Genomic DNA, 27,212 nt, shown 5'->3' on the forward strand with positions numbered 1-27,212 from the left:
GAGTGTGAGTGTGTGTGTGTGTGTGTGTGTGTGTGTGTGCTGCACTGTCCTGACTGAGCCCGTCCACAACAACACAACCCAGCACAGACCTGCACAGCTGCACGAGAGGGCCTGCAGGCCTCAATGGATGGGGGTCAATACAAACTCTGTGGGGACCAACGCATACCAAATCAGGGGGAACAGAGCAGGAGGAGGGGGAGGGGGCGCACTTTCCCCCTACAGGACACCGTAGTTTTGAGCACATGAAGTTTTTTAAGGAGTTGTTTCTTCACATGTACACACCTTCCTGTGCGTTACGTGCGCGTAACTACCTTTCCACGAGCTAAAGTCCTCCGCAGCTGCGTGTGTGCACGGATCTGCTGCGTGGAGAAACGCGCAGGACCCAGCTCCGGGGATTTTGGGAGCCAGTCAGTCCCCATTGTTCAGATCCCTCCTCCTGCTTGGGAAGTGGGAGGACCCGAAAAGGCGTCGCAAAAGGGAGAATTGTTTGAGAGCTCAGTCATCCAAAAACGGCCTTTCAATGTGAGAACTTGGGGGAGCCAAGGAGAAAAATGTCGATGGCATCGCAGTAAATTACCCAAAAAAGCAGCGAGGCTTTTTTTTTTGAGAGGGAAACGAGAAGTTAAAAACTGTTGCTGCTTTTCTTGTTTGGGACTAAATCTCGGCGCAGAGGAGAGGAAGGAGGCCGGGAGGAGATCGGGAGGCTACAGCGAGGTGCGAGCAGCCTTTTGGTGAGTTTTATCCCTTCATGCGCTCCGTGTTTTTACGCTGTTCCCCTCACTATCAGCCTGTGTTATAAACTTATACCAACTTGTGTGCTTATGTGTGCGTGTTCGCAGTCTCACGGGAGTCTCCACCAACTCTTACGATCCTTAGTTTGCGTAAAAAGTTGCGATTTTGGTGTTAAATGACTACTTCACGTTGGCGATAGCTACATTTGTGGTTTGTTTTTCCTTAGCTTATTGATTCACGCAAACTTTACTACAAACTATCCGCGCCACGGATCATCTACACTTGAATTAATGTGCGCGTGTTTGCTTGATCGGTCTGTGGAGTTTGGTTTAAAGTAGGAAAAGTGAACTTTACGCACGGGCTTAGCCTGTTGTTGATGGCTCGAACTCCGCGTCCCGTAGTCTCCCGAACACAACTTTCCGCTTTTATTTGTTATCACTTCCAACACGATACATGCGCGAGGGTGAGGATCAGTCTTTTGTGACACGTCGCAGAGATTCGCGGTTGTGTTTTTGGACGTTTGTGCGTATTTTTGGGGTGAAAGTGTGTCTGCGCTTTGCAGGCCGCAGCCTATAGTCGGTTCCCATAGGGTAACAGAAAACAGACATGGTGAAGCTCTGCCAGATTTACCCCCATGTTATCATATGAGAGTGCAGGAGTGGAGCTGTGCGTGAGGAGGCTTCCGAACAGTCTCCTCAGGTTATGTCAGCTGTGCGGCAACAATGCCCATTATATTAAGGAAGGTGTTGTTTTCATTTGAGGAATCAGTTTCCCAAAGATGCATCTGCAAATGAAGATTGAAACGGCCCCACATCACATCCTGTTTCCTCCATCCTCACCATCCTGTTGTCATGGAACAACAACTCTACCTGTGCGCGTTCTGTCTCCTTCCCTCCTCCACCCAAACTCCTGTCCTCAGAATAAACAAAGCCTCCATTACAGTGACAGCATCCAGGACAGATCCTCCTCATATCAGTCCCTCATTCAGGTCTGCTTTAATGAGAAAATGTTTGTCTTAATCCTCACCGGCCCTGCTAATGAGTGTTGGCCGGGGTGTCACTCACCGTGGGGGCCCGGTGGAGACACAGAGGACACGCAGGAGGAGGAGGAGAAGGAGGAGGTGGTGGTGGTGGTGGAGGTCTGCAGGAACAGCCGCAGGGGCTCAAGTTTCCAACCCCAGGTGTCGTTTTGTTATTTGGATTACATGAAGCCTCCTGCGCCTCGCATGGAGGAACCTCGGGCGATCCAGTGACAGACATGGCTTCAGACAAGAGCAGCCGATTGTTCCCACTGAATCAATGTCACTTGGATTAAAAGTCGAAACGAATGGCCTGGCCTCCTCCAATTAGGCGCACAGCTTATGAGGGAATTAATTGGTCTCAGTAAAAAAAAATAAAAAAACCCCCGGAGAAGCAGCCTCTTGTTGGTTTGGTTGTTGTTGTTGATCATCTCTGGCAGTCGGGAGGATGAAAGTTGAACTAATTGATTTCAGTCTGATTATCTGCCTGTTTCTCACACTGCCACGGCCCCTTTGATTGATTATGTGCTGGATGGAAAAACATAATTATGGGAGTTCATGATCAGTTTTGCAGCAGCCATGCACCCGTCACAGTATCCTCACATTCATGTCATCCTAGTGTCATAACGTAGGGGTTAAAATACAAGAAATCCATATCTGCACATCATATATACACTTCAAGTCCCTCTCTATACTGTAACACCATGCTTGTATTAATTCAGCTTGTGCAACTGAATGAAAAGCTCTCAGGCTGCAGTCCACTGCCAAAATATGAGTTATTGCTGGGAAGTACGGAAGTGGTACTGTTGATACTCCTTCCACCCAAAGCTTGAGCCAAAAAGTATTAATCTGCAACTTTCTTTCAGTCACGCAAGTCATTTTCAGGCAAATATCCCATAATTCCAGCTTGCTGTTTTTTTGGTTATATGTGATGGAAAACTGACTATATTTGAGTTTATTCTGACATATGATAACAAACTAACATATTTGGGTTCTGAAACGTTGCTCAGATCAAATAATCAGGTATAAATATGGTGTGAGGTGACAGATGATCATTGATAATTTTACATTTGCACTTGGACTACTATAAAGTAGATTAAATCCATAACTGAATATTACAGGTGAAATCCCTATAGATTTGTTATAGTATAGACTTGTGTTTTTCAAACCCTTTTAGAATAAAGTCACAGGCCACAACTGCTATAAACTAAAAGTAGAGAAAAACACTTTTGAAGGTGTATAAAGTCCTGAAAATGTGCACATCTCCAGGTTAAGGTTGTAAACTAACTTCCTTGTATTTTCGATACAGTCTGATGTGTTTGTTTCCAGGTAGAACTTTACAGTGAAGCCTGATCTTGAAACTTAATTTGATTGACTATTGGTTTCCTGCCAAACAGACGTGTAGTGGAGACTAGTTTTCCGCGTATTTGGCCAAAATCTGTCGGATAGATTTTCATCCAGTCTATTGGAGCTGAGTTTTCGTATATGTGTGTCTCCTTGTAAAGAGAAGTTACTGTGTGGATTTAGGTTTGCAGCCAATAGCAATAGTTTCCTGCTCATATATATATATATATATATAACGTCGACTGTGCCATGTTGAAGTATGATGTCAGATATGAGTGGAAGGATAGGATTTTACTTTTCTCACCAGGAGGTAAATCAGAGTCTTAAGGTGCAGATGGATTTCCAGATGCATTTGTCAGAGTATAAACAGCCGGCGGTTTTATCGTGGACTGCTGCTACTGCTCCGATCTCATGTTTGTGATCAGAGAGTTTTGACTGCGGTGTTGGAAAGTTGCAGCGTTGTTGTTGTAAAGGGTGTAGCATCGGTGTAAATTCACAATGGAGAAAAAAAATCCTTCCTGAGGGCATGCTTTCATCTCCGTGACAGCGGGTACACTCCTGCAGCCATAACGGCTTTTAGGCAGAATATGTGTGTGTGTGTAGGATTTTGTGCATGTGAGTGACAGTTCTTGTCCCATCAGGATTATCTTTGCACAGGAATGTATTGCTTGTCATTTTGGCCCTTAAAGGCTCACCTGCATTGTCGTTTTAGGATTACACAGAGGAAAAAGAGGAAAAGAGCATTTGTATGAGGGAGTTTACACCTTTATAATATCAGCGGGAGTTATTCTGGATCATTCGACTAGTCATAAACTAGCAGGGAAAACACACTCCTGGCCAAAGAAGGCTGCCTCATTTCCCGGAGCTGGACATTATTGGCCTGTTGACATGCGGTGCATTAGTCCTCCGGTGCTGACAGATTGGAGGCTCGGGTACGGGCCTGTGCGCCCCCGGGAGGGTTCCTGTGTCCAGTCAGACATTGGATAACCAGAGAGGGACACCTGGACCGGCAGGTGGCCGGGGTCCAAACCCCTCCCCTGGGGCTGCATACCTCTCTGCTCATGATCTTCCTTGTCAGCCAGGACCACAGAGAGAGGGAGGAATGTAAGGTTTGAAAAAAAAGGGTGGAATAGTGAAGGAGAAAGTTCTGACGGGGAGTTGGAAAGGGGGATTATTTAGTACCCTTCCAATAACAGGGCTTAGTTTGTGTGCGTGTCATAAATATAATCAGGCATCCACTTGACGGCTGATTATTGATCGTCCAAGGTCTTTAAAACCAGTTGAGTCGATTAGTTCCACCACTCAAAGTAAGAGTGAAGAAGCTCTTGAATGGATAATGAAGTTTCCCAAACCACGCTCTCACACTCTCTCTCTTTGACACACACATGCAAACACAAACACACACACTGTGAGTGTGGTGTGAGTGCTGTTAGCTCATTGATCAACTCCAGACTCTGTGAAGTGTGTGTGTGTGTGTGTGTGTGTGTAGACAAATAGTCCTGTGTGTGCAAAGCAGATATTTGGACAAAGATTAGAGGGCTGTTATTACGAGCCAAAAGCAACCCAGACACTCCAGTAGATCATTCACACACAGGCACGAGGTCGCACCCTGACTGCTGCATTTAGGCCCCCATCACACACTTTATCCCCTTTATTTGCTTCTCTCTCACACACACACACACACACACACACACACACACACACACACACACACACACACACACACACACACACTCTGCTTAATTTGGTGTATTCTGAGTCTACAGTTCAGGTGTTAGACCTGAAGCCTGCACGCATTTCCATCCTTTCTCATGCTGTAACGCAAATTAAAAAGATGCACCACTGCGTGCCGTGCTCCTGTCTCGAGCATGTGTGAACGAAACAATAAAAGCATCAGGGAGACAAGAAAAGAACCTGGCTCGTGTTCCAGCGCTTGATCCAATAATCAGTTTTAAAGTGTTGCCCCAGAGAGAAGAAACTCATCATCGAAGAATGTCATACTGGCAGGAGAAGACATGATTCAACAGAATAAATCACTGGGCACCAGATTAGTTAGTTATTGGGCCCCCGAGGTTATCACAGCTGGAATTTTCCATTTGACAGCGCTCGTCTCTGTGTGCCGTGCAAATCGTGTGGTTGTGGAGTTTTTATTTAATGATATTTCGGGGCTCTGCCGTAGGATAATGCACATCCGAGGCTCTGAGTGACGGGACAAATGGTAGCTGTGCTTGACCACATCTCTCTCTCTGTCTTTCTCACACACACGCACACACACACACACACACACACAAATCCATCCTCTGAAACTGAGAGCTCTCTTTGAACCGAGCCTCCTCCAGCTGTTTGTCCTCTTTAAGAAACTCCTTTTCGTACGCAGCGGATTTTTACTTTATAACCGTGGCGCAGTCAGGAGTCAAAAGTCGGCTCGCACCATCTTGAACGCAGTCGACGGCCCACACCCTCGCTTTGCTGTTCAATTTCCTGCCCCTCTCTGTTTTCTAATAACGCTCATATCTGTTTTTCCTATAACTTTCCCCCTCCGGCCGTTTTTTTATATAACTCCGTTTTTTTTATATAACTCCACGGCCTTTCTCCATTCCACCTCGTCCTCCTCCCCCTCCTCTCTTCCTTATCTCGATTTCCAAATGCCTCCTCGTATCTGTTTTTCATATAATATTTCACTCGCTCTGCTTTTCTCTTCCGTCCTTCATCTCCCACTGAGAGTTGTGGGGCCAGACGGTCCCCCTCTCTCTCTCTCTCTCCCTCTCCCTCTCCCTCTCCCTCCCTCTCCCCCTCATTTTTTCCCCTCCTGCTGAATAATGGGGAGAAATTGCTCTTGATTTATAATTGGTTCCATTCACTCTGATGCATGAGCTGCCAAAGGAGTTCGGGGGCCCCTTTCACCCCCCTACTCCCACCCCTTAAATCCTCCCCACCCGCCCCCCCCCCAAAACGACGCAGGAACACACAGGGAGCGGGGGGCTGCACATGCACGTACAGCCATGAAACTCCATGTATGTGACTCGTGCATGCGTGTATGTAGTTTGTGTTTTCGGGTCGCGGATAAGTGGTAGCCTGTTTTTTTTTCTTTCTTTTTCTTCTTCTCGCATGTTGACGTTTGGTGTTGGAAAAACTTCCTGAGGTCTGCATATTTATGTGCCTCTGTGAGTATACTTTTACCATGTAATAGGAGTTTGTGTGATTGCTTGCTTATGTGTCATCGTGTGCGTGTGTGCATGGAGAGAGAGAGAGAACACAAGCAGGGAAAGAATGGTTGTGGGTAAGTGAAATATGTAACTGCATGTGTGTGTTTGTGTGATGAGTACTGTGAAATCCAGGGTATTAGTTTTGCCTGTGTGTGTGTGTGTGTGTGTGTGTGTGTGTGTGTGTGTGTGTGTGTGTGTGTGTGTGTGTGTGTGTGTGTGTGTGTGTGTGTGTGTGTGTGTGGTGTGTGTGTGTGTGTGTGTGTGTGTGTCACTTAAAGCTTCCCACAAATTGGCCAACTTCTACCAACGAAAGTTACACTTATACTCAATATGTTTTTGTACAGTGATATGTTTGAATATATGGGTACAGTTTTCTTTTTTTTTTGCCATTCTCACACACACGTTCATACAGTGCATCTATGGGCATCACCTTTTCTATGAGAACTGGGATCGAACCGCCGACCTTTTGGTTGGAGGACAACCCACTGTAACCCCAACAAAAATGTGGAGCTACTCAGTTCATGTTTACCTGATTAAAAGATTCAAACAATCTATTATCAAAACTTTTAAATACATGAGGATCATATATACAGTTTTTAATGCATCAGTAAAGTTAGTTGTTCGATCAGCCATTTATATTTGATTTTATTCTTGTTATTGTTTATCTGTGTAGCCAACTAGCTAGACTGCAGCTAGTTAGCTACTTCTTGTATCTGTCCGGCTAACCTCTTCATCATTTCCTTTTTCTATCCATCTTTTCTTCTTCTTTCCCTCTTATCAATTTGTCTGTTGTCCCTTCTCTCCTTCCATATATGGTTGGGTCCAACATCTGAGACCACTTTTCCCATTGGTAACCTCCCCTGTTCCTTATTTCCTTCCATATCCACCTTTCCTTATGTCAATTTTCCTTTTTCTATTATCCAGCTGACATTCCTTCTATTCATCCATCCGTCTTCTGTCATTCACCTTTCCTACCTTCTTTCTTTCCTTCTGTTACCCTCCTTTCCTATCCTCTTTCGATCATCCGTCCATCCATCCATCTGTCCTCCTATTAACTCATGTCTTTCTTTCTTTCCTGTTATTCTTGCTTCTAGTTATATTTATTCTTTCATCCTAATTTCCTTCTCTATCCATCTGTTCTTATATCAGTTATTTCAATCCTGGTCACTGCCCCTCTTCCTCCCTTCCTTCCTCCCTCCCTGTCTTCCCTTCCTTCCCTCCCTCCCTCTGATGTAATTGTCTAGTACCTACATCACTCTGTGGTCCATCTCTTTGGCTTAAACTTCCCCTGAAGCTGCGATGATGTGATCCTGTTCCCATGGCCCCGGTGGGCACACTGGCATCCCACACCAGGCAGCGGAATGCGTGTGTGTGCTTGTGTGTGTGTGTGTGTGTGTGTGTTCACCGTGGCACCATAATTAGCTCTCCGTGGTTAATTCAGCTTCGTTATCTAAATTATGCAAATGCTGCGGTGCCTAATTGATTAGAACGCCCCCCTTCTTTCCATTGCAGGGTCTTTCCAGATCCCTCTCGTTAATCCTCGACGCTCTGTAGCTCGTTAGTGTCGGTATGGGGGGGCAAAGGAGGGGTTGGACGAGCATATAGCTCGTTAATACTTTGTGAAGCGTGTGTGTGTGTTATGAAGGAGGAGGGGGTAAATTCTCAGCCTCGTTAGGGATGCTTAGATGCTTTTGATGTGTAATTTTATGGCATGAGAACGAGCGATGTCTCGAGTGGAGGATTTGGACCGGTTCTCTTTCCACCTGTTGGCCAGAGCCCTCATGCCAAGATAAGACTCCAGAAGGTTCTCATCTCGCCGGAGAGAGCTCGTCCGTGGGGAGCGGAGAGATGGATGGGAATAGATTAGGAATTTCTTGGTTGCCAAGTTTTTATACAACAAAGAAGAGTGGATGTTCTGCACGTCAGTTTGAGGTCTCGCTCGCACTTTGAAGAAGAGAAGCCACTTCAAGCAGCGTTTACGTGCTGTAAAAATATTATCTCTGTATTTCTAAGTTTTGATGCAGGGGAACAAATCAGATATGAGAGAATCATACTTTAAACTTACTAACATGCCATTCAAGGCCCTTTATTCAATTTCTTACTCTATCTTTTAAAAAGTGAATAACGAGTGATTGCATGTTAAAAACTATATTGGGCCAGGTCCTCTATGTATTATTGGAGTTTGACTCTAAAGTGACATAACTGATAAAAAAACTAACTTGACATGTGTACAATTAAGTTCTGAAACAATGAATTGATTAATCGGCTTGTTGATCAACAAACATCTTTAAAAAATGTAATTTATTCATTGTAGATTGAAATGACACTTAAAATTGAACAATCAAGCATTTGAACTTGAGATTTGTGAGTTTTAGACCAAACAATGATTGACAGGTTAATCAATAATGAAAACAGTCTGCTGCCCTTGAATGTCTTGTTGCTGTGTTGTTGCTCTTTCCCTGCGTGATGGTCCGCTGGTAAAGCGGGTGTGTTCCTGTTTTGTTAAGCAATCTCCGGGACCCTCCTCGTCCTCCACCAGCGCTCGGCACAGGCCCCGGGCCGGAGCGAGAGGCCAGCGAACAGATTGACAGAGTGAGGGGAAAATATGTTGGGACATTCAGTGACGCTCTCACACACGCTCTCTCAAACACACCCTCTCATTGACGAGGCCCTGCTCTCTCCTCCTGCTCGCCTGCCAGTTGACATCCTCTCTATTAATTTGAGTCGCCGCTCTGCTTTCTCAGCCAACCTCTCCACCCCCACCACCCACACCCCCGACTCCGACCATAAACCCCCTTCACCCATCGCACATCAATCCCCGCCTCCCTCCAAAACTCTCCACATACTACTCTCAAACCTCTTGGTCATTGAGCCCCCTCCTCCTCCTCTTTGGTCATTGAGCAAGGCCCATCAGCTCTTCCCCGGGCCCTTCAGAGTAGCGTCTCCCCTTTCTCCCGGGGTCCACGGGGTCTTTGTCCGTGCACCGGCTCACTGCTTTACAATGACTCTCCACTCTATTAAGGTGCGTTCTGCCTGTTAGCGTCGCCAGGGGCAACTGGCCTCCCGCATGGCAGCTATGCAGCATGGCATTGTGGGCCGCGGGCTCGAGCGGGGCAGTTGAACCCCCGGCACTCCTCACACTTGACACCGCATGTGTTTATCTAAAGGGGGGCTTTGTGGTGTTTGGAGAACCTCGATGGAAGAGGGGTGGGGGGGACACGGGGTGTAAAAAGACGTAAAACTGGGGAAGGGGGGTTTCGGGAGGTGATAAATATTCAACAGCTCAGCTCCTCAGAAGGAGTTACTATCCTGCAGCCCCTCCACCACCTCCTCCCCTCCCGTGTGTCCTCTCCATGCCAGAAAGCAGATGGAATGTGAGAGCTCAGGGAGGAGGCTCCAGTCTGGTTTTATCCAATTAGCAGGGTTGTCAAAATGAATTTATCCACGGAGGCAGCAGGACAATGGGACCGGCAGTGGCCCAGGAGAACAGGGGCCCCGGTGTCTTTACTTAGCACGCTCACAATGAACTTCTGTCAAGTGACTCTCCACCACAGAGACATATTAGGCACTCGGATACCTACACTCACGATGCATTTCTACACACACATACACACACATACGCACACATACCACCACATCCCCAAAAAAACCTTGTACCCTCAACAATATCTACTGTACGCCGCAGATGTTGCACACGAATTCACCCACAGACACCTGTGCTCAGAGCTGTTTTTGACTTGGCTCCGATTCAAGTTATTCAAAACAAGTTAAAGTCAAGTCTTAAGTCCCTGAGGGGAGGGACGAGTTTCCACAAGCAGAATACGAGTCAGGATGCTCTCTGGTCTCTCAGTGGTGACCATTGAAATGAACATTTGACCATTTTCTTGTGTTAATAGTTGAGATATCCATATACAAACCTTTTGTCTCACAATACTGACTCCTTAAGTCTTGGTATGTGAACTCCCATCTAATACCAGAGCTCTCTTTTTCCAATATCATGTTTAAGTGCAGGGAATTTATTGCCATAATCTTTATGCTAAGATAACATGATTGCAAGGATTGATGTGGCTCGAACAAAATGAGTTGACAATTGTCTATTAACCGATCTAAAGAATCAGCTGCTCCTTCTTATGTAATCGATAAAAGAAACTATACTTAATGTGGCTCAGGGGAGTTTGGTCAGTAAGGTCTGCTAGAGCTGCATATCGACTAAAATATTAAAGATGGAAGTGTTGAAAGAATTCCTGCGTTTTGGTACTGATACCAAAATTATACCTTGTGTAATACTCTGAAGAGCAGCTCAAGTTTTTAAAGAAAACTTCATAAATCGAGATGCCAAAATACTTTAAAATGTACGATATGTAACTTTTCTCCGTTAGTGGTCTCTCAATCCAAACAATAACAAACCGCGAGGGATCATGGGAGCTGTTGTCTTCCTTTTCTCGTTCTGCGCATTTGCAGTTTACTTGGAGAGTTTTAGCGAGTACAAGTGCAAGACAACATGGTATATAACATAGGTCCAGTTGTTTTTACACATTTTAATGCAGAATTGCTACATATTATATCTTTAAACACAAACAGAAAATGGACGATGAATTGGATCAGACGTTAAAAGTCAACTTTCAGCAGCAACAGACGCAGTTCAGTTGATACCAAAGTAAAAACGAAAAGGCCTTTTGGGAGTCTTGAACATTTTTGCAGAACTAGCTCTTCTGTACACTCATCATACTTCTGCACTGCAACTGACAGATTTGAAGAATCCACACAGTTCTCCTCAAAGAACTGTCACTGAAGTATGTTTTAATACCACAAAGCTGCTAACACAGTGTTTGCCATGCTGTGCTTTTCATTATTGGTGTCTCTCTCTCTCTCACACACTCACGATTTCTCGGTCCTTAATTTAGTGGAGCTGTCTGTGTTTATGCTCTGGTTTTTATCAGTCTCGCTGATGCGTAGGAGGCTCCTCGCTCTCTTTCTCTCTCTCTGCCTGTAGCTTCTCTGGGATGGATGGATGGAAAAAGTTGGACGTGGATGTTAGGCCAACTGTTCATCTTGTGGAAGGGTATCTGCTAAGCAAACACAGGACCCAGCTAACTAATGAATCAGACAGACGGGCTCGGAGGAGGAAGGCTTTTCGTTGTGGGGGGGTGATGATGTACGAGGGGCCTTCTCATGTTGCTCTTGCAACAAAGCTCTTTCTTTGTGTCCGTCTTGCTGCTTTTATTTTGAAGGGACAGGTAAGAAGTCTGGAGGCTGAGGTAGCGTGTCCCGCTGCGCGTCCAGTTGGCAGACTCACCGGTGTGGTTTACGGTTAGCGACCCTCGCAGTCGGGACAGGTGCTCGATACAGATGTACGTCTTTAATGGGCAGCTGTCTCGGGTTGTGTCCATACAGCGAGCGGCCACAGAAGCCACAGGCCTTCACCTATGCTCACTCCTCGTCCCCACAGTAGCTCGCTGTTTGTTTACCGAGTCAGCCCACTACTGATGGGCCACTCTGAGGAGACCAGTGAGTAAATGAAACTGAACATGTATGTAGGGCTGCGACTAAGGGTTGATGTCTGCCACAGCTTTCGAGTTCACAGTGTTGTTCAAATGGCTCGTTTTGTCCGAATAACTTTCCCAAAGCAAAGATATAAAGGTTACAGAACTGAGAAAAGCAGCAAATCCCTTGTTTGGCTTTTTTGCTTAAAGCTGTTATATTCTAAATCAACAATCATGTATATGTGAAAGAGGTCAGTCACTATTAGGAACTAACACAGGCCTCTTTAAGGTCACGGTTTTCGATTGACTCATTCAGCTCTCATCTGCTGTACCCTGCCTGTTCGACCTGAAACGAGTAGCTGGGGATCATAGTGAAGCATTAAGCAGCTAAAGAGGTGGTGGAGACCTAAACTGAGCTAAAAGGAGAGTGAATATTGGACTAAAGTGTTCCAGTAGACCACCTACACGAATCCAAATGAATGCTAATGTTTCTCCTTTTGTGCTGGATGTTTGAAAAATAAGTTGTATCAACTTTAAAGATGAAATCAGGGTTGTACTCCCTAGTGGCACAAATAATCAGCTGATGAATAAATAAAATGATTAATTAAGTTGGGAAAATAAGTCTAGAATTTTTTTTTACACTCCTCAGTGATGTCCAAAGAAAACGTGTGGCCTCGTTTGTGTCGTTAACAGCTGCTTTTCCATCAGCACGCCGCTTTGCTCATTTTCGAAAAACGTGCCAGGCTGCTAAACTGCTGCCATTAGATGATGAAGGTGCGCTGTAAGAGTTTCCATCCCTTTACTGTCCTGCTTTGGCCCCCAGTGTGTGTGTGAGTCCCTCGTCTCCGGGCCTCATTAATCATCGCACTGCCATAATAAGATCGGAACAAATATGTATGAGAAAGTTCTGCGCTGCTTCCATTTTTACCGTAGCCATTGCCCATTTGTGTGTGTGTGTGTGTGTGTGCATGTTCAGCGACATGTACTGTATGTATGTGGGAGAGGTTCAGGTCTGCAGGACCACCCTCCTCATTCTGACGGGAAGTTGTTAGTTTAACCTGACAGGAAAGAATTCGGGAAACTTGGCAGCAAACGACAAGGGAGAGAGAAAAGCTCCTCTCTCTGCATTAACTGTTAATAGACTGACCATCGTCTCCATATTCATAACAGCACCGAAGTGAGCGAGTCCACCGCTCCTCCGCCTCTCCTCCTGCACGTTGCTGTGCTTTATATTTCCCCCTGCCCTGCCTCTCATTAGTTGCTCTTTGTCCCGACTCTTTAATGCAACCTGTGTGTTTTCCCTTCCTCCCTCCTGGACCCTCTACCTGTATCGGTTACACCTGAGTGGGAAGGTGGAGGGGTCGGGTTACGGCCCGCAGAATGAGGGCGCCCCTTTGATGGATGCAGGGCTGGATGGGTGCGGGTGCAGGCGGAGGAGATGGGGGTCAGCGGTGCGATGGGGGCTGACAGAAAAGAAAGGCTTTATTTGTGTCTGGAGTTTGGCTGCTGAGGGGGCTGCTGAGTGCGCCTCCTCGCCTGGGTTGTGTTTCGTTAATGGCTGCCTGTTTGTGTATGTGTATAAAACTAAGATAGAAGCAGAGAGACACGGGGTTATGTATGAAATCAAGACTCAATGTTTATATGGATGATGTAGGTTTGTGTTTCTGTCCAAAGAAAATGGTTCATGCTGATATTTCTGTGTGCATCAGGCCTGTAAATGACTCTAACCTTCTCCTGTGTGTTTGTGTGTTTCAGGGGGTAGTGTATGGAAGATGTTTGGAACGAGAGACTGGACTCCGTGGATGAAAAAGAGAAGGGCTCCAGTGTTGTGTGCTCTGGGTGCAGTACTACTGTGCTGCCTACAGAGCGGCGCCTCTGTCTCCGGTGAGTGTACGAAACAAGATGTTGGAAAAAAAAACTGGATCTCAAAGTAACAATCTGCATAAAAAGAAGAAGAAAAAGTCTTCATTTGTTTGCAGGGGAACATATTACAGGCTCTGTCTATGCTCAAGTGCATGAATGCCTTTACATTAGTTTTTCCAAACACCTGGTACAGGATAAATCTTGCCAGGGATAAAAACAGTGTGGCTCACAGGGAGGGAAATGTTTAATGTGTCTGTCAGCAGCAACAGCAGTTTGTTTGAAATATATCTGCAGCAGAAGGTAGTTTGCAATAAGCTGCACTCGCCACCAAGGGTGAAGTGAAAATTGAAAGATGTAGAACTGCAGTAATTACCCCATTAATTGATAAGTTAATTAAAAGAAACATTGCAACTGTTTTGATGATTTGATTATTACTTAAAAGGGATTTCTCACAACTTTCTGATTTAATTTCCAGGCCAAACTAAAAAACTTCAATATTCCGACTATTGACCTTACTCTGAATAAGACGTTATTTCTATTATGGTGTTTGCACGAGTAGGAAATACATTATTCCCTTCATATTCCCGATTATTACTCACAACATTACATGCACTCAGAAAATGTCTTTATACACTTACTGGAATCAAATGCAAAAAGAAAGAAAACTATAATTGATCTGCTTCTTTCTAACTTTTATGATCTTTTCTTCAGATGAGGTCCCCGTCTTCACCGAAGAGCCCTTGTCCGTGGTGCAGAAGTTGGGCGGCAGCGTGAACCTCCGCTGCCGCGCCCGACCTGCCTCCGCCAACATCAGCTGGCGCCTCAACGACCAGGAGCTGGTGGACGGGGATGTTGGCGTCGTGCTCGGCCCCGTCGGCCTGTTCATCCCCGCCCTGTCCAACCTGACGCTGGGGCGGTACCAGTGTGTGGCCAGCACCGGCGCTGGAGCCCTGGCCAGTGTGCCCGCTAACGTCACCGCTGCCAGTGAGTAACTGCCCACACAAAGCTGCGGCAAATATACACAGGCCCTCCTGTTGGCCCCTTTTTTTGGTTTGTCAGAATGTCTTTGACTTAATGTTCTCGAAGTAAAACAAAAACAGTGAAGAGGCGGTGTTTGTTTCTTTAAGAACTTCAGCAACAGTAGTGAGTAAACCTCGTACTTTTCCACTGATTGTTACAAAGGTCCAGCGACAGTTTCTGTGCTGATGATGGAAAACTGTGGCACATCTGTGATATAACTGAGGATTCAGAAAGTATCTATTCATTCCATTGACGAACAACATCTGCTGTATCATATTGATCTAATGGAGTTAAAGTGAATTATTCTCCACACTGACATTTTTAGTGCTTTGCTGCTCTTGAGTGTGTGTTGTTATATTTGATATGCATCATGGGACTCAGGAGGGGGCCTGAAGCTGTGTAACTGGAGCCGGAGGAATGGAGGGGACCCAGGGCCGGGGCCAGTCCGCGCAGCAAGAAGGGACCACAGCTCAGCCTGGGGGCCCCCTCCCCACCTCCACTGGCCCCTTTTCTCCCCACAACATCGCATTCCTCTCCACAGGCCCCGACAGCAGGGCTCGCCAGAAATTATGGCCCCGTAATTGGGTAGAGGTTTGGGGGCAGATGTGTGTGCGGGGGTGGACAGAGGATATGGGTGTGTGCCTGACTAAAACACACCGTTAGTTTAAAAGCAGCAGCCCTGTTAACTGTATTGTTTTACATGTAGGGTTGTGATGTATGAGGCTGTGTTCCAGGCCAGTCGAGACAAGATGAGACGGGATGTCACATTCTCCTGTTTCCTTGAAGCACCTCCATAACATGACACACGCTCGCATTTCTCTTCCCCTCGCACAATTTTCACTCCGCACCCTGTCACTTTCTCTCCCCTTCCCTCCTTTCATTATCATTCACTCTCCCCTCCTCTTTTGTTTTCCTCACATCCCGCTCTAATTTTTCCCCTCACTTCTGCTGAGTGACGCTTTGTCAAGTGGTGGTTATGAGAGACGCGCACAAAGGCGTTAAACAAGTTATTGATGGCTCCAGTAGCGGATGAATCCTGTTGCGATAACCACATGTGGAGCCAGACTGGTCGCCCTGCCTCCCCCTTCCCAAAAAAACGTTTCTAATTTAATAACGGCTTCTCCTCGGCCACCCCCAAACCGCCCAAGGAATTGCTCCATGGGGAGTGTGTACGTGCCTGCCTTTCCATATGAGCCCTCCTAGTTGTGTGCACATGTTTTTTGTGATGAGGATAGGTTGATTCCAGACCCTCCGTGCTATCCGCCTCCGAAGAATCTCTGCTGTTTTGGCATCGGTTAAAAGCTCCTCGCTCGAATTCTTACGCAGACAATCACCCTCCCCCGTTTATTTTAGCTGCAGAAGACGCAGACATGTATCTGCACAACGTGAGCGTTTGCACAAACACGTTATAATTCAGATGCACAACACGCGGGCCTCCTACTGCTGCACATAAAGATGATGAATGCACTGTCTCTCTACAAATATTTCAAAGTCGGCCGTGCCAAACAGCGCTGGTGCGGGAGGTCTGCAGCACTTTATGAACACCATCAATCGTCCATTCCTGCAGGATGAACACACACACACACACACACACGCATGCACGCGCACACACCTGAAAGGCACACATGCAGGGTTGTTCCTGTTAAGAATGCAGGGCAGTGCAGTTTGTGTGTGTGTGGGTGGGGGGGGGGGTTGAAAGGTGTATTTAAAAAAAATTCTGGGAGAAGTAGGCAGATGGAGGAGAGATGGATGGATACTTGGTAAGGGGGGAGGCAGAGGGGGGAAGGTGGCTGTAAAAACAGCACCTGATTGATTTAGCAAATGGAGCGCCACATGGCCTTGACATTTTTTCCCTCTAACACACACCACACACACACACACACACACACACACACACACACACACACACACAACTCTTTGGTTGACATGTCCTGGCTGGGATTCTCATCTTTCAGAATAAGAGCTGAAACAGAGTCGGAGACGATGAGTGTCTGGACCCCCCCAGACACAGGGACGGATCCAGGACGCATGGTGAATAAATCAGCGTCCTGCTGTGACGCTGTTTGCTCAGCGCTTTGAGTAAATCACGGCGACGTCGCTATCAGCAGATACCGTGGCCTTAACCAAACTTTGCTTATTGAATTAGAGCCGTATTCAAAGTCTCCTCGGCTGAGTGTCTGTGCACCAGCAGCTCGGACTTTTTGCCAGGGAGCGCGGCCGGTCCAAGAAAAACACACCGGCTTTAGCACCTCTGGAAAGAATGGAGAGAGACGGCGTGTTTGTTAAGAATAAATCAACAACGGCTTGCTGGATGTTTAATTGAGTTCCCGGAGAAGTTTTATTTATCTTTCATTTCACTGCTGGACGCCATCATGACAAATTTCTCCAGTTGTTAGGCTACTTTCTTTTTCCTCTCTGTCTGCTCCCTTTCCTTTTTTTTTCCTCCTCTGTCTCATGTTATTTTCCTTCTGCTTCAAATCTCTAAAATGGCAGCATGTCCCCTGCTAAGATTTTGGAGCGTTTGTCCTTTTTTTTCCTCTTGCCGTTTCCTCCCCGAACGCAAACTGGATATCTTTCTGTGAAACTTTATAGGACGAACACCTCTCACCTTTGACCCCTCTGTGGCCAGGCCCCGGGGCCGCTCAGGTGGGGGTTTAAGGAGGTCAGAGGTCAGATGGGTGTCTGTGGCGTGCAGACTGCGTGTCTGTGGGACACAGTTGCAGCACATGGCCCCAGTAATCTCACTCCTCCGTTTCCCACAGAGTCTCGAGCGGCTCCAGTCGCAGTATAATGTTGGACAGGATTAACTACACCCACTCGAATGTTACAGACACCACTCTCAGGCTTTTCGGCCTCATCTGAAGTGACATGGAATGAATAAAACAGAAAATGAACCGGTGTGAAAATGTCTTCAGTCGGATCACGTTAAGATGAGCAGTGGGAAAGAAATGAGACTAACCGGAGGTAGAGGAGGATTTTATTTATATAGGAAGCTCAACAGAGAACTTGTGGAAATGTGGTTATGAACAATGGGGCTGATGTGAATGGCACTTAACATGGAAACCGCTCGGTTATTACAGTTTATTATAGCTCAGAATATTGTTGTTTTCTTCTTCTAAAGCTGTGTACATGTGTAGTTAGATGTGATTCACATTCAGTATTAGGAAAAATCCAGTAAAATATCAGCTACTAATATATTAAATATAACTTGGTTGATTCCTAAGGCATCACACTGACAGAAAAATGTAATTGAGTTTAGATTTTTGACATTTTAACCTTAAACCTTATTGTAAATAACTATAAATAAAAAGAAAACACAAATACAACCACATATTTAGAAATTTAATTAAAAAAAAGTAGTAGAAAAATCTATCAAACATTATGGTAAAAAACTCCTGCCGCTATCAGTGATTTATTTCTGTGCTCAACCTGGCAAAGGCACCGAAACGTCACAAATGAACCACTGCACGTAAAGTTTGGTTCACTTCCTTTTCTCCAACGCACTTGTGATAAATATGTGTGCGATGGAATTTTTTCTGTTATTTATAAACAGAAATGTAAACACAAATGCACATGTTTAATCTCTAAAATAAGGGTTCATATCTGTGAATATCTGTGAATATCTGCAAACATGAACATCAACATGTCTGTCAAAGCTCTCATATCCGCTCATGTGTCGGTCAGGCTCTTCTTTGGATGATTGTCAAACTGACTTCTCTCTTGCCCGTGTGTTTTCCAGAGCTGCGCGACTTCGAGCCTGACGACCAGCAGGACATCGAGGTGGACGAGGGCAACACGGCTGTTATCGAATGCCACCTGCCTGAAAGCCAGCCCAAGGCTCAGGTCCGCTACAGCGTCAAGCAGGAGTGGCTGGAGACGTCCAAAGGTACCAGAGCTGCTTTTTCTCATCAGGATCTCCCATGATCCTCCTCCGCCTCTCTCCCTGCCTCCCTCCTCATTCCCATACTATCTTTAAAATTTCCCAGAATGCTATAATCCTGCTATCAGGCCCATTATACACCCAGTGATAAGGGTATTTATCTCCAGTGTTGAAACATGGGAATGCAGCTGTTTATTTTTCAAACTATTTACTTCTAAGTTGGCTGGAAGAGAAGAAAAGCTCCTGTGGTTTGTGTCTGGTATGTTGATGATGCCTGCGAGCTGTAGGTACTGATATCTGCAGCTTATCTCCGAGGAAATGAAGACCACATTGACTAGCGTTCAACAACCGCTCGCGGTCGCACTCCGTGGGATCCACCTTGTGGCCGCTGGCGACGGTGCAGACGTGCTGTAGAATGGCACATAGGAATCATGTTACAGTGTTTCACAATGTGGACTTCACTTTTCTGGGGTTGCTCTCTGTCTCAGTCATAACCCTGTATTTTCTTACATATACTATCGCCAGTATCTTTGCAAAAAGTTTAGGAATAAGTTCAAAACACTTAGCAACAGCAACAGTATTTGTTTTGTCCCACATTGTCCTCTATGAATCCTCAGGACAGCACATTCGATCTCCAGTGGTGATGTTCTGCTCTTTAACTCTGACATATGTGCGTTGTGCAAAGAAAGAAGAAAACAATCAGGCTGTAATTTGCTGCCCGAGAGAAAGTTAGCGGAGCCTTCCCTTGGACTCGAGAGGCATTTTGTTTTTTGAGTCGGAACCCGAGCCCGATGTTTTCCCTGATTACAGACACGTGCTGCGTTTAAAAAATCAAGTAGAAAGTCCGGCCAACGTGACCGAACCCGACCCAAACCAAGATACCATTTCAAAAATGTTTTGTCCGAGCCTGGGCCGGGTCCAGACCACATAACCCCAGTGTCCCCTGGCTTGAGTCCAGCCTGGGACCTTAACTGCACATCTCCCTCCCTTCTGGAAGGTTATTCATCAAATAAAGGAAAATACTTAAAATGTTTTGAATCTTTGTCTTCAAGCCATTAAAAGCACAACTCCCCCTACAGAAGTCTTAGCCTGAAACTGATTAATTTATTGGATTATTTGGACTTAACATCCCTTTTGACATCTGTTTAATTTTTTTTCTTTCCTGCAGGGAACTACCTCATCATGCCGTCAGGGAACCTGCAGATAGCCAACGCCACGCAGGACGACGAGGGGCCGTATAAGTGCGCTGCGTACAACCCCATCACTCAGGAAGTCAAAACATCCACCTCTGCTGACCGCCTGCGCATCCGCCGTGAGTCTCCGTCTCTGACACACATGTTAAGAAAGAACAGCGAAGGTTTTTTCTATTAGTATAACTTGATCTAAAGAAAATGTAATTAGATGTCATACTGAAATATCCACTGCTCGTTGAATAAGAACAGAAAAAAGCTGGTAGCAGCAGGAACATGTGGTGCACATGTGTCTTACTGTTGCCAGTTGTGTGACTTCTATCGTCCGATCTTGCCTGAATACATTTAGTCGCAGGAGATAAAGAACACGAACACGCTTTCGCAGCTTTCAAGTCAAAGATGAAAGTGCTTCGACTTCGCATCTTGATTTATTTCGTTGTGTTCTAGATATAATTTAATCAACAACAGGTTTACAAGCCCTTTAAACTTGAGACTCTCTTCGTCTCTTCCAGGCTCCACGTCAGAAGCCGCTCGGATCATCTATCCGCCGGCGTCTCGCTCCATCATGGTGACCAAAGGCCAGCGGCTGGTGCTGGAGTGTGTCGCCAGTGGCATCCCTACCCCGCAGGTCACTTGGGCAAAAGATGGGCAGGACCTGCGTTTCCATAACAACACGCGCTTCCTGCTCAGCAACCTGCTGATCGATGCAGTGGGCGAGAGCGACTCGGGAACCTACATCTGCCGGGCGGACAACGGCATCGGCTCAGCGAGCTCTGCCACGGTGCTCTACGACGTCCAAGTGTTTGGTGAGGGAGCAAAAAGTTGCTTTAGCATGTTTTGTATCATTGTTTTTAAAAAAAAAATTATAATTGTTGTAAAAAAAAAAAAGGTTTGTCATGACATCGCTGCAGAGTAATGAACTCCGGAAAATGTCCACACCTAATTTTTCGGGCATTCTCCGGAGTTTGCCTTTAACATTTTGCCTTCCGGTTTTGGTTAGTTTCACTAGGGGGCTGGCAGGAAAAGATCCGAGCAATGTCCAGAGCAACTGACTCAGATATTTGCCTTCTCACTTGCAGCCCCTCTGGATAATTTCAGGAATATTTGCGGATTTCTACGCACATCTGAAAGCAGCTTTAGTGCATTTTTATTTTCCTGGTCAGAGTTTTGTCTGTGTTATGGATTTAATAGTTCGACTGACTCCTGTTTGGCGGACAGAGAAGACAGGGGGTCTGTATGTGTGCGTGCACCCGTGTGTGAGGAGCACGAAAGCCTGGGCTGAGAGGTGGTGGAGACAGAGCTCGCTATTCTGTAGCACAACTTGATTGCTAAGTTATGGATGACTGTTTTTTGTGTGTGTGTGTGTGTGTGTGTGTGTGTGTGTGTGTGTGTGTGTGTGTGTGTGTGTGTGTGTGTGTGTGTGTGTGTGTGTGTGTGTGTGTGTGTGTGTGTGTGTGTGTGTGTGTGTGTGTGTGTGTGTGTGTGTGTGTGTGTGTGTTGTGGGCTTATTTCCCTGCAGCTGGCTCTAATTAAAGCCAGAGAGCTGCAGAAGCTGTAATGAGCTCTGTCTTTCCCTTATTCACAAGCAGCCAACCATCAACTAGCTGGCCTGGCTCTACATACCCACCCCCCCCAGTCCTATAGCCTGCACACACACATGTGCACGGTTGTGATTTGACTCACACACACGTGCTCGTACACATGTGACATTGTCAGAGCTGAAATGATTAAACAGAAATGGATTGTTGAAGTTATTTAACAAGCAAAAATACCAAACATTAAATGCTTTCAGCTTTTAATATAAACCACAGATATCTTTTTGGTGGTTTTGAATCTATTCCGACCAAACAAGTCATTTGAAGACATCGACTCGGGCTCAGCCTCCTCCGTCTGTTTCTGTGTCTGACTCCATTTCTCCGCTCGCTCCCTCAGAGCCTCCACATGTGACGGTGGAGCTGCAGCAGCCGGAGGTCGTGTACGGCGAGACCGTCCGCATCACCTGTCAGGCCCGCGGCAAGCCCACCCCGGCAGTGATGTGGCTCCACAACGCTCGGCCCCTCGCCCCATCTCCTCGCCATCGCCTCACCCCGCGGATGCTGCGCGTCTTCAACGTGGGCCCTCAGGATGACGGGCTGTACCAGTGCATGGCTGAGAACGGGGTGGGCAGCTCGCAGGCATCTGCCCGCCTCATCACAGTATCGACTGGTAGGTCACGCAGTTTTATCATTTATCGCAGATTTAATTGTATTTCACAGCCGTTGATATTAATTGATTCTGTCTCTGAAGGGATTTCAGCCAGAGGGAAGTTACCCTCAATCTATCGACCGCTCAGCCCGGACAAGGTGCTGAGGGAGCAGCCGCCGGTGAGGCCCGGGGCCACAGGGGCCATGTTGCCTCTGGATTGTTCCGAGCTGCCAGGACAGATCCTTCCTGCAGAGGCCCCCGTCATCCTCAGCCAGCCTCGCACAGGCAAGGCCGACTATTATGAACTCACCTGGAGGCCGCGGCACGAGAGAGGAGTCCCGGTGCTGGAGTACATGGTCAAATACAGAAAGGTACAACAAGGGGGATACTCTCAAATTCAACTAATTTAAGTTTTAGCCTCTTCTTACTCAAACATGCACATTTTCTGTGTCAGGTGGGAGACCCTCTAGCAGAGTGGACCTCCAGCAGCATCTCAGGCTCCCTCCATAAGCTGACCCTGGCTAAGCTGCAGCCGGACAGCCTGTATGAAGTGGAGATGGCCGCCAAGAACTGTGCAGGTCTGGGACAGCCTGCGATGATGACATTCAGGACCGGCAAAGGTACGACACTGTCAGAGCAGTCGCAGAGTTTCGAGCAATAATGGTACCATCAATAGGCCCCTTTACAGTATCTTACATGTTCTTTATGATGTACAGCGACACTGTACTGTAAATTACTGTAAAGGTACTTTATTTACTTCACAGTATTTATTCCTGTTGAGCGAGGTTTGATTGAAAACTACAGTTCCCAGCAGATTTAGAAAACCATTTGATCCCTTTTTTTTTTTTTTTAAATAAAGGGATAAATTCATGAGTCATTTTTCAAAGATTTATGTTTTCTGTGGGAACAAATTAAATTTCCGTGTGTGCCACAGTCAGTTGGAAGGTATTGACAGACTTTGGTCAAATCATGGCATTTGTGGGCAAACACAAAAGTACAGAGTGTCACCAGTCTTTTTAAACATGACTCAGACTGTCTTTTCTTTCTTTAAACTCTGATGTGACTGTTGATGTTCTTGTGTCTCCAGGTCGGAAAGGTCAAAACGATCCACCGAAGACTCCGGCCGTTCCTTCCCCGAGTCTCTCTCGTAAGTGTCCTGCAGCTGCTCCTGTGGCAAAGTCTCCTCTGATTAACCAAACTAACGAAGACACTAACTCCTGCTGTGATAACTGTGACTGAAAACTGCTTCTCGTTCTCCTTTTGACTAACACGAACATTTCTCGACTTCTCTTTCCTCTCCGTCACTGGAGGATGAGCTCCCAGTAAGTTTGCCTGTGGTGTGTTTCGTCATAATTACAGAAAGTTGTCTGAGTTTTATGTCTGATGTCGTCCTCCGTCTGACACCGCTTCTCCTCCGCTGCAGCTCCCGAGGCCCCCGACAAGCCCACGGTCTCCACGGCAACGGAAACATCCGCATATGTGACTTGGATTCCTCGCGGTAACCGTGGCTTCCCCATCCAGTCATTTCGGGTGGAGTACAAGAAGGTGAAGAAGGCCGGAGAGGACTGGGTGACGGCGGTGGAAAACATCCCTCCGTCGCGGCTCTCGGTGGAGATCACGGGCCTGGAGAAAGGTCGGTCCGCCATTACACGCACCTAAAACACTGTTCCTATTCACAGACTAAGTGGAGCTGTCGCCCCGTGTAATTACGACGACGATGTCCTGCATCATCACATTCCCACGGCCCCGTAAATTCATCAGCATAATGAATGTTGTTAGAGCCATTTCTGTAATTGCTGCCATCAATCAAAGCCACAACTGAATTGCATTCGCTGCGAGAAGGAAAACAGAGTAATGTGAAAACAAACATCATTAGACAGCACACAGCATATAACTCCATTCAGTGCAGCTCGCCGCCCCCAGAGACAGATTAGTGATGGTTATCCATTTCCCTGCAGGTACCTCTTATAAGTTCCGTGTGGTGGCGGTGAACGTGATCGGTTCCAGTCCTCCCAGCGCTCCCTCGAAGGCGTACACTGTGGTGGGCGGGAGAACCCACGAGCGCCCCGTGGATGGACCCTACATCACCTACAATGAAGCCATCAATGAGACGACCATCATTCTCAAATGGACGGTGAGTCAAGAGGAGAAATGCAAAACCCCAAAAAATATAAATAAAAGTGTGATATTTGTTTACTGTTGATCACGGGGCAGGTGAGAACTTAAGTGTGTTTTTTTTTTTTTCCTGGAGAAATCACAAAATAAAATGTAACAAATATAATTTTTCCCTCAACAGTACACTCCTGTAAACAACACGCCCATCTACGGCTTCTACATATACTACCGGCCCACAGACAGCGACAACGACAGCGACTACAAGAAGGACGTGGTGGAGGGAGACAAATACTGGCACTACATCACCGACCTGCAGTCGGAGACCGCCTACGACATCAAGATGCAGAGCTTCAACGAGAAGGGCGAGAGCGAGTTCGGGAACGTGGTGATCCTTGAAACGAAGGGTGAGGCCGTTTGGCTGATTCGAACTTGACCGAACAGTCCCACAGTCCGTGTAAGACAGTCCTGTTGACCTTTTTCTCTCCACGTTTTGTTTGCTCAGCTCGTCCGAATTCCCCGCGGACTGATCCATCCCAGTCCCCAGACACTGTTTCTGGGCTCCCCAGTGGACTGGTGCCTCGGCCCGGCGACCTCCCCTACCTCATAGTGTGCATTGTCCTGGGAACCTTCATCCTAATCATCGTCGCCTTCATCCCCTTCTGCCTGTGGAGGGCTTGGGCCAAACAGAGTGAGTGGCTCCTCGCAGCTCCTCGGGTCTCTGCAGGAAATCACGTCTCAGCCTCTTTATCCGTGTAATTCTCCTTTTTTGTGCTTATTTCAGAGCAAACGTCCGACTTGTGTTTCCCTGCTGTGGCCACCCCCGTGTCGTCATGTCAGTACACCATGGTGCCTCTTCAGGGACTCGCCCTGGTGGGCCGCTGCCCGCTGGACGCCCACATGACGGCTCCGCATGGCGTCTACCCGGGGAACGGAGAATACATTCCGAATGGAAAACCTCATCACCCGACACACTGTCTGCCAGGACTGCAGCAGGTACAAGAAAGACCCAGTTGTTAACCGGCTGTGATTGTCGAGAAAGTCCTTGAGTCCTTGAATAATGATGTGAATGCTCGTGTTCTTTGCAGAATGAGGTGGATTGTGATATGGAGTGCGACACTTTGTTGCCACGGCCGCTGTCAAATGGACACATGCCCGTCTACCACTACTCCACCAGGTACGTTTATGTGTAAAACTTTTTTACTGTAGGATAACAGGAAATAGTTATGTTTTACATTTTGTAGATCTACTCTCTGATGATTTTTCGTATTTGATTTTAGTTTTATGTTTATCTTAACTGGAGCCAGAACAATCAATTTATTAAGGATTAGTTTGTCAGCCAGAACATTAATTATTCATTAGTTATGATCAATTATTTGTTGTCAATATTTTATTGAGGCAAAAAGGCCAAATATGTTTCATGCATTTCATTATACATCTCTTTCTTCTCCTCTTACTCTTTCATATTCATATATTTGCGCAATTTGACAAATGCATAGAAAATGACATGGTAACCAATAATGATATAAATAAATTCTAAAGCCAGGTGATAAATAAACTCTTTGAAAATGTCTCCTGGGACATTTGGAGAAGTGTCCTGCTCCTTCCTCCCATAACAACCTGGATGTAAACCCTGCTTTGTTCCTCATCTTCATCAGTGGTGCAGATCATCACCAACAGACGTGCTGTTCCCCCGACGACTCCACTCACCAGCTCCTCGACTCTTCTCACCAGCTCCTCGACTCGCTGGAGGTCGGAGGAGACGGCAGCTTCTGTGACGGAGATGAAGTGGAGGACGACGGCATCACTCAAAGTACGTGTGGAGTCTTTTATTAATATCTGATGAAGTGAAGTTAGATTCCCAATACTTGGGTCTTACATATAGATAATTTCCATTTCCTGATTGAGACATGGTGTGAAAACGTTAGAAGTCGACTGTTAGTTGAATTTATTTTGTCACAACTTGACTCAAGCTGAAGATTTTGATTTGATGTATTTTTCCTTAAAAAAAACAACAACCTACCCTTACGTTTTCTGACCGGTGCTCTTCACCTCTCTCTTCCCACAGAGTCGGCGTCGTTCCCTCTTTTATCTCTAGAAGACGAGGGGATTTTCACCACGCCCTCGTCGGTGGCCACGACGCCGCAGTCGCTAGACGCAGGAACGATACAGGAAGTGAGCATCCTCCCGAATGAAGCGACGCCCGAGGACGAAGGGAGCGACAACACGACAGATGCATGAGAGACTGTTTGAAAGAAGCAGAAGAAAACGAGAGAAAATATTTATTTTTGTATCACAGATATTTATATATTTATGTGTTTGTACATAGCTGTCTGATTATACTGTATATAAGGTTATTTTCATATTGAAAAAAGACTCTTTATTCTCGCTGCCCCCCCCTCACTGCGTCACGGACTAAGGGATGTGACGCTGAACGCTGAACGCTGTCTGCGTTTCCTGAGGAGGGAAATAAGATGTTAGACAATTAGCACTTCCTGTCCAGACCCTCCTCACGTCATTCCTCATAGACCTCCATCCTCAGTGGGCCTTAGGTGCTTAGCTTTACGTGCAACAGAGTCAAAAGGGACCATTGAAACCAGTCTGATGCCGTGTGACATCAGGAGGTGCTTCTTCGCTGTTGCTTTATCACGTCCTCAAGAACCATTTTGTATAGCAGTAACACAAACGTATTTTACGCCTCGTTCATCATTAACAAACTATTAACACGTGTATGCAACATAAATCATTGTGTTTCAGTAGTGTACAAGAGATTATATATTGTATGTTATTTATTTTTTTATTCTGTGTCACTGAATGGGAGAGATTCTGGAATATATCTTTAAACTCAGTCGTTGATAAGCTGAACGTTACACTGCAACCGCTTCTGTGTTTACTCATTCGCTGGTTACCAAATGTCAGCCAGGTGAGGGCGCTGTGACAGGTGTGTCAGTATTATTATTGTTCCTCCCTCACAGGTCGGTGCATTAAGTATTAAGTCTTTACCAGAGACGTCTGCAGTCGAAATGAAGGAGATCCTGAATCTACACTCCCTGTTTTGTTTTTTTTAAATATAGCCGTTTTATGGTTGCACATGCTGGAGCACTATTGCATGTAAATAAAAGCTTATGAAATTGATCCGTGTGCTTCGTGTGTCCGTCTATGGCATGTGAAGTGTTCCTA

At 46.2% G+C, this 27,212-nt stretch overlaps 1 protein-coding gene across 1 annotated transcript; it reads left to right on the forward strand.

Annotated features, from left to right (window-relative positions):
* The first annotated feature begins 361 nt into the window (after nucleotides 1-361).
* On the forward strand, nucleotides 362-27,167 carry boc (BOC cell adhesion associated, oncogene regulated). Its single transcript, XM_047337842.1, has 18 exons — nucleotides 362-731; nucleotides 13,539-13,667; nucleotides 14,358-14,630; nucleotides 18,406-18,552; nucleotides 19,715-19,858; nucleotides 20,249-20,542; nucleotides 21,669-21,941; nucleotides 22,023-22,291; nucleotides 22,375-22,540; nucleotides 23,008-23,067; nucleotides 23,344-23,553; nucleotides 23,879-24,054; nucleotides 24,217-24,439; nucleotides 24,538-24,723; nucleotides 24,817-25,028; nucleotides 25,121-25,209; nucleotides 25,691-25,845; nucleotides 26,101-27,167. The coding sequence occupies exons 2-18, from the start codon at nucleotides 13,556-13,558 to the stop codon at nucleotides 26,271-26,273; spliced, it is 3,162 nt and encodes a 1,053-aa protein (XP_047193798.1). The 5' UTR covers nucleotides 362-731; nucleotides 13,539-13,555; the 3' UTR covers nucleotides 26,274-27,167.
* The last annotated feature ends 45 nt before the right edge of the window (nucleotides 27,168-27,212 follow it).

This window comes from Hippoglossus stenolepis, chromosome 19 (assembly GCF_022539355.2).
Source record: "Hippoglossus stenolepis isolate QCI-W04-F060 chromosome 19, HSTE1.2, whole genome shotgun sequence".
NCBI classification, from domain to species: domain Eukaryota; kingdom Metazoa; phylum Chordata; class Actinopteri; order Pleuronectiformes; family Pleuronectidae; genus Hippoglossus; species Hippoglossus stenolepis.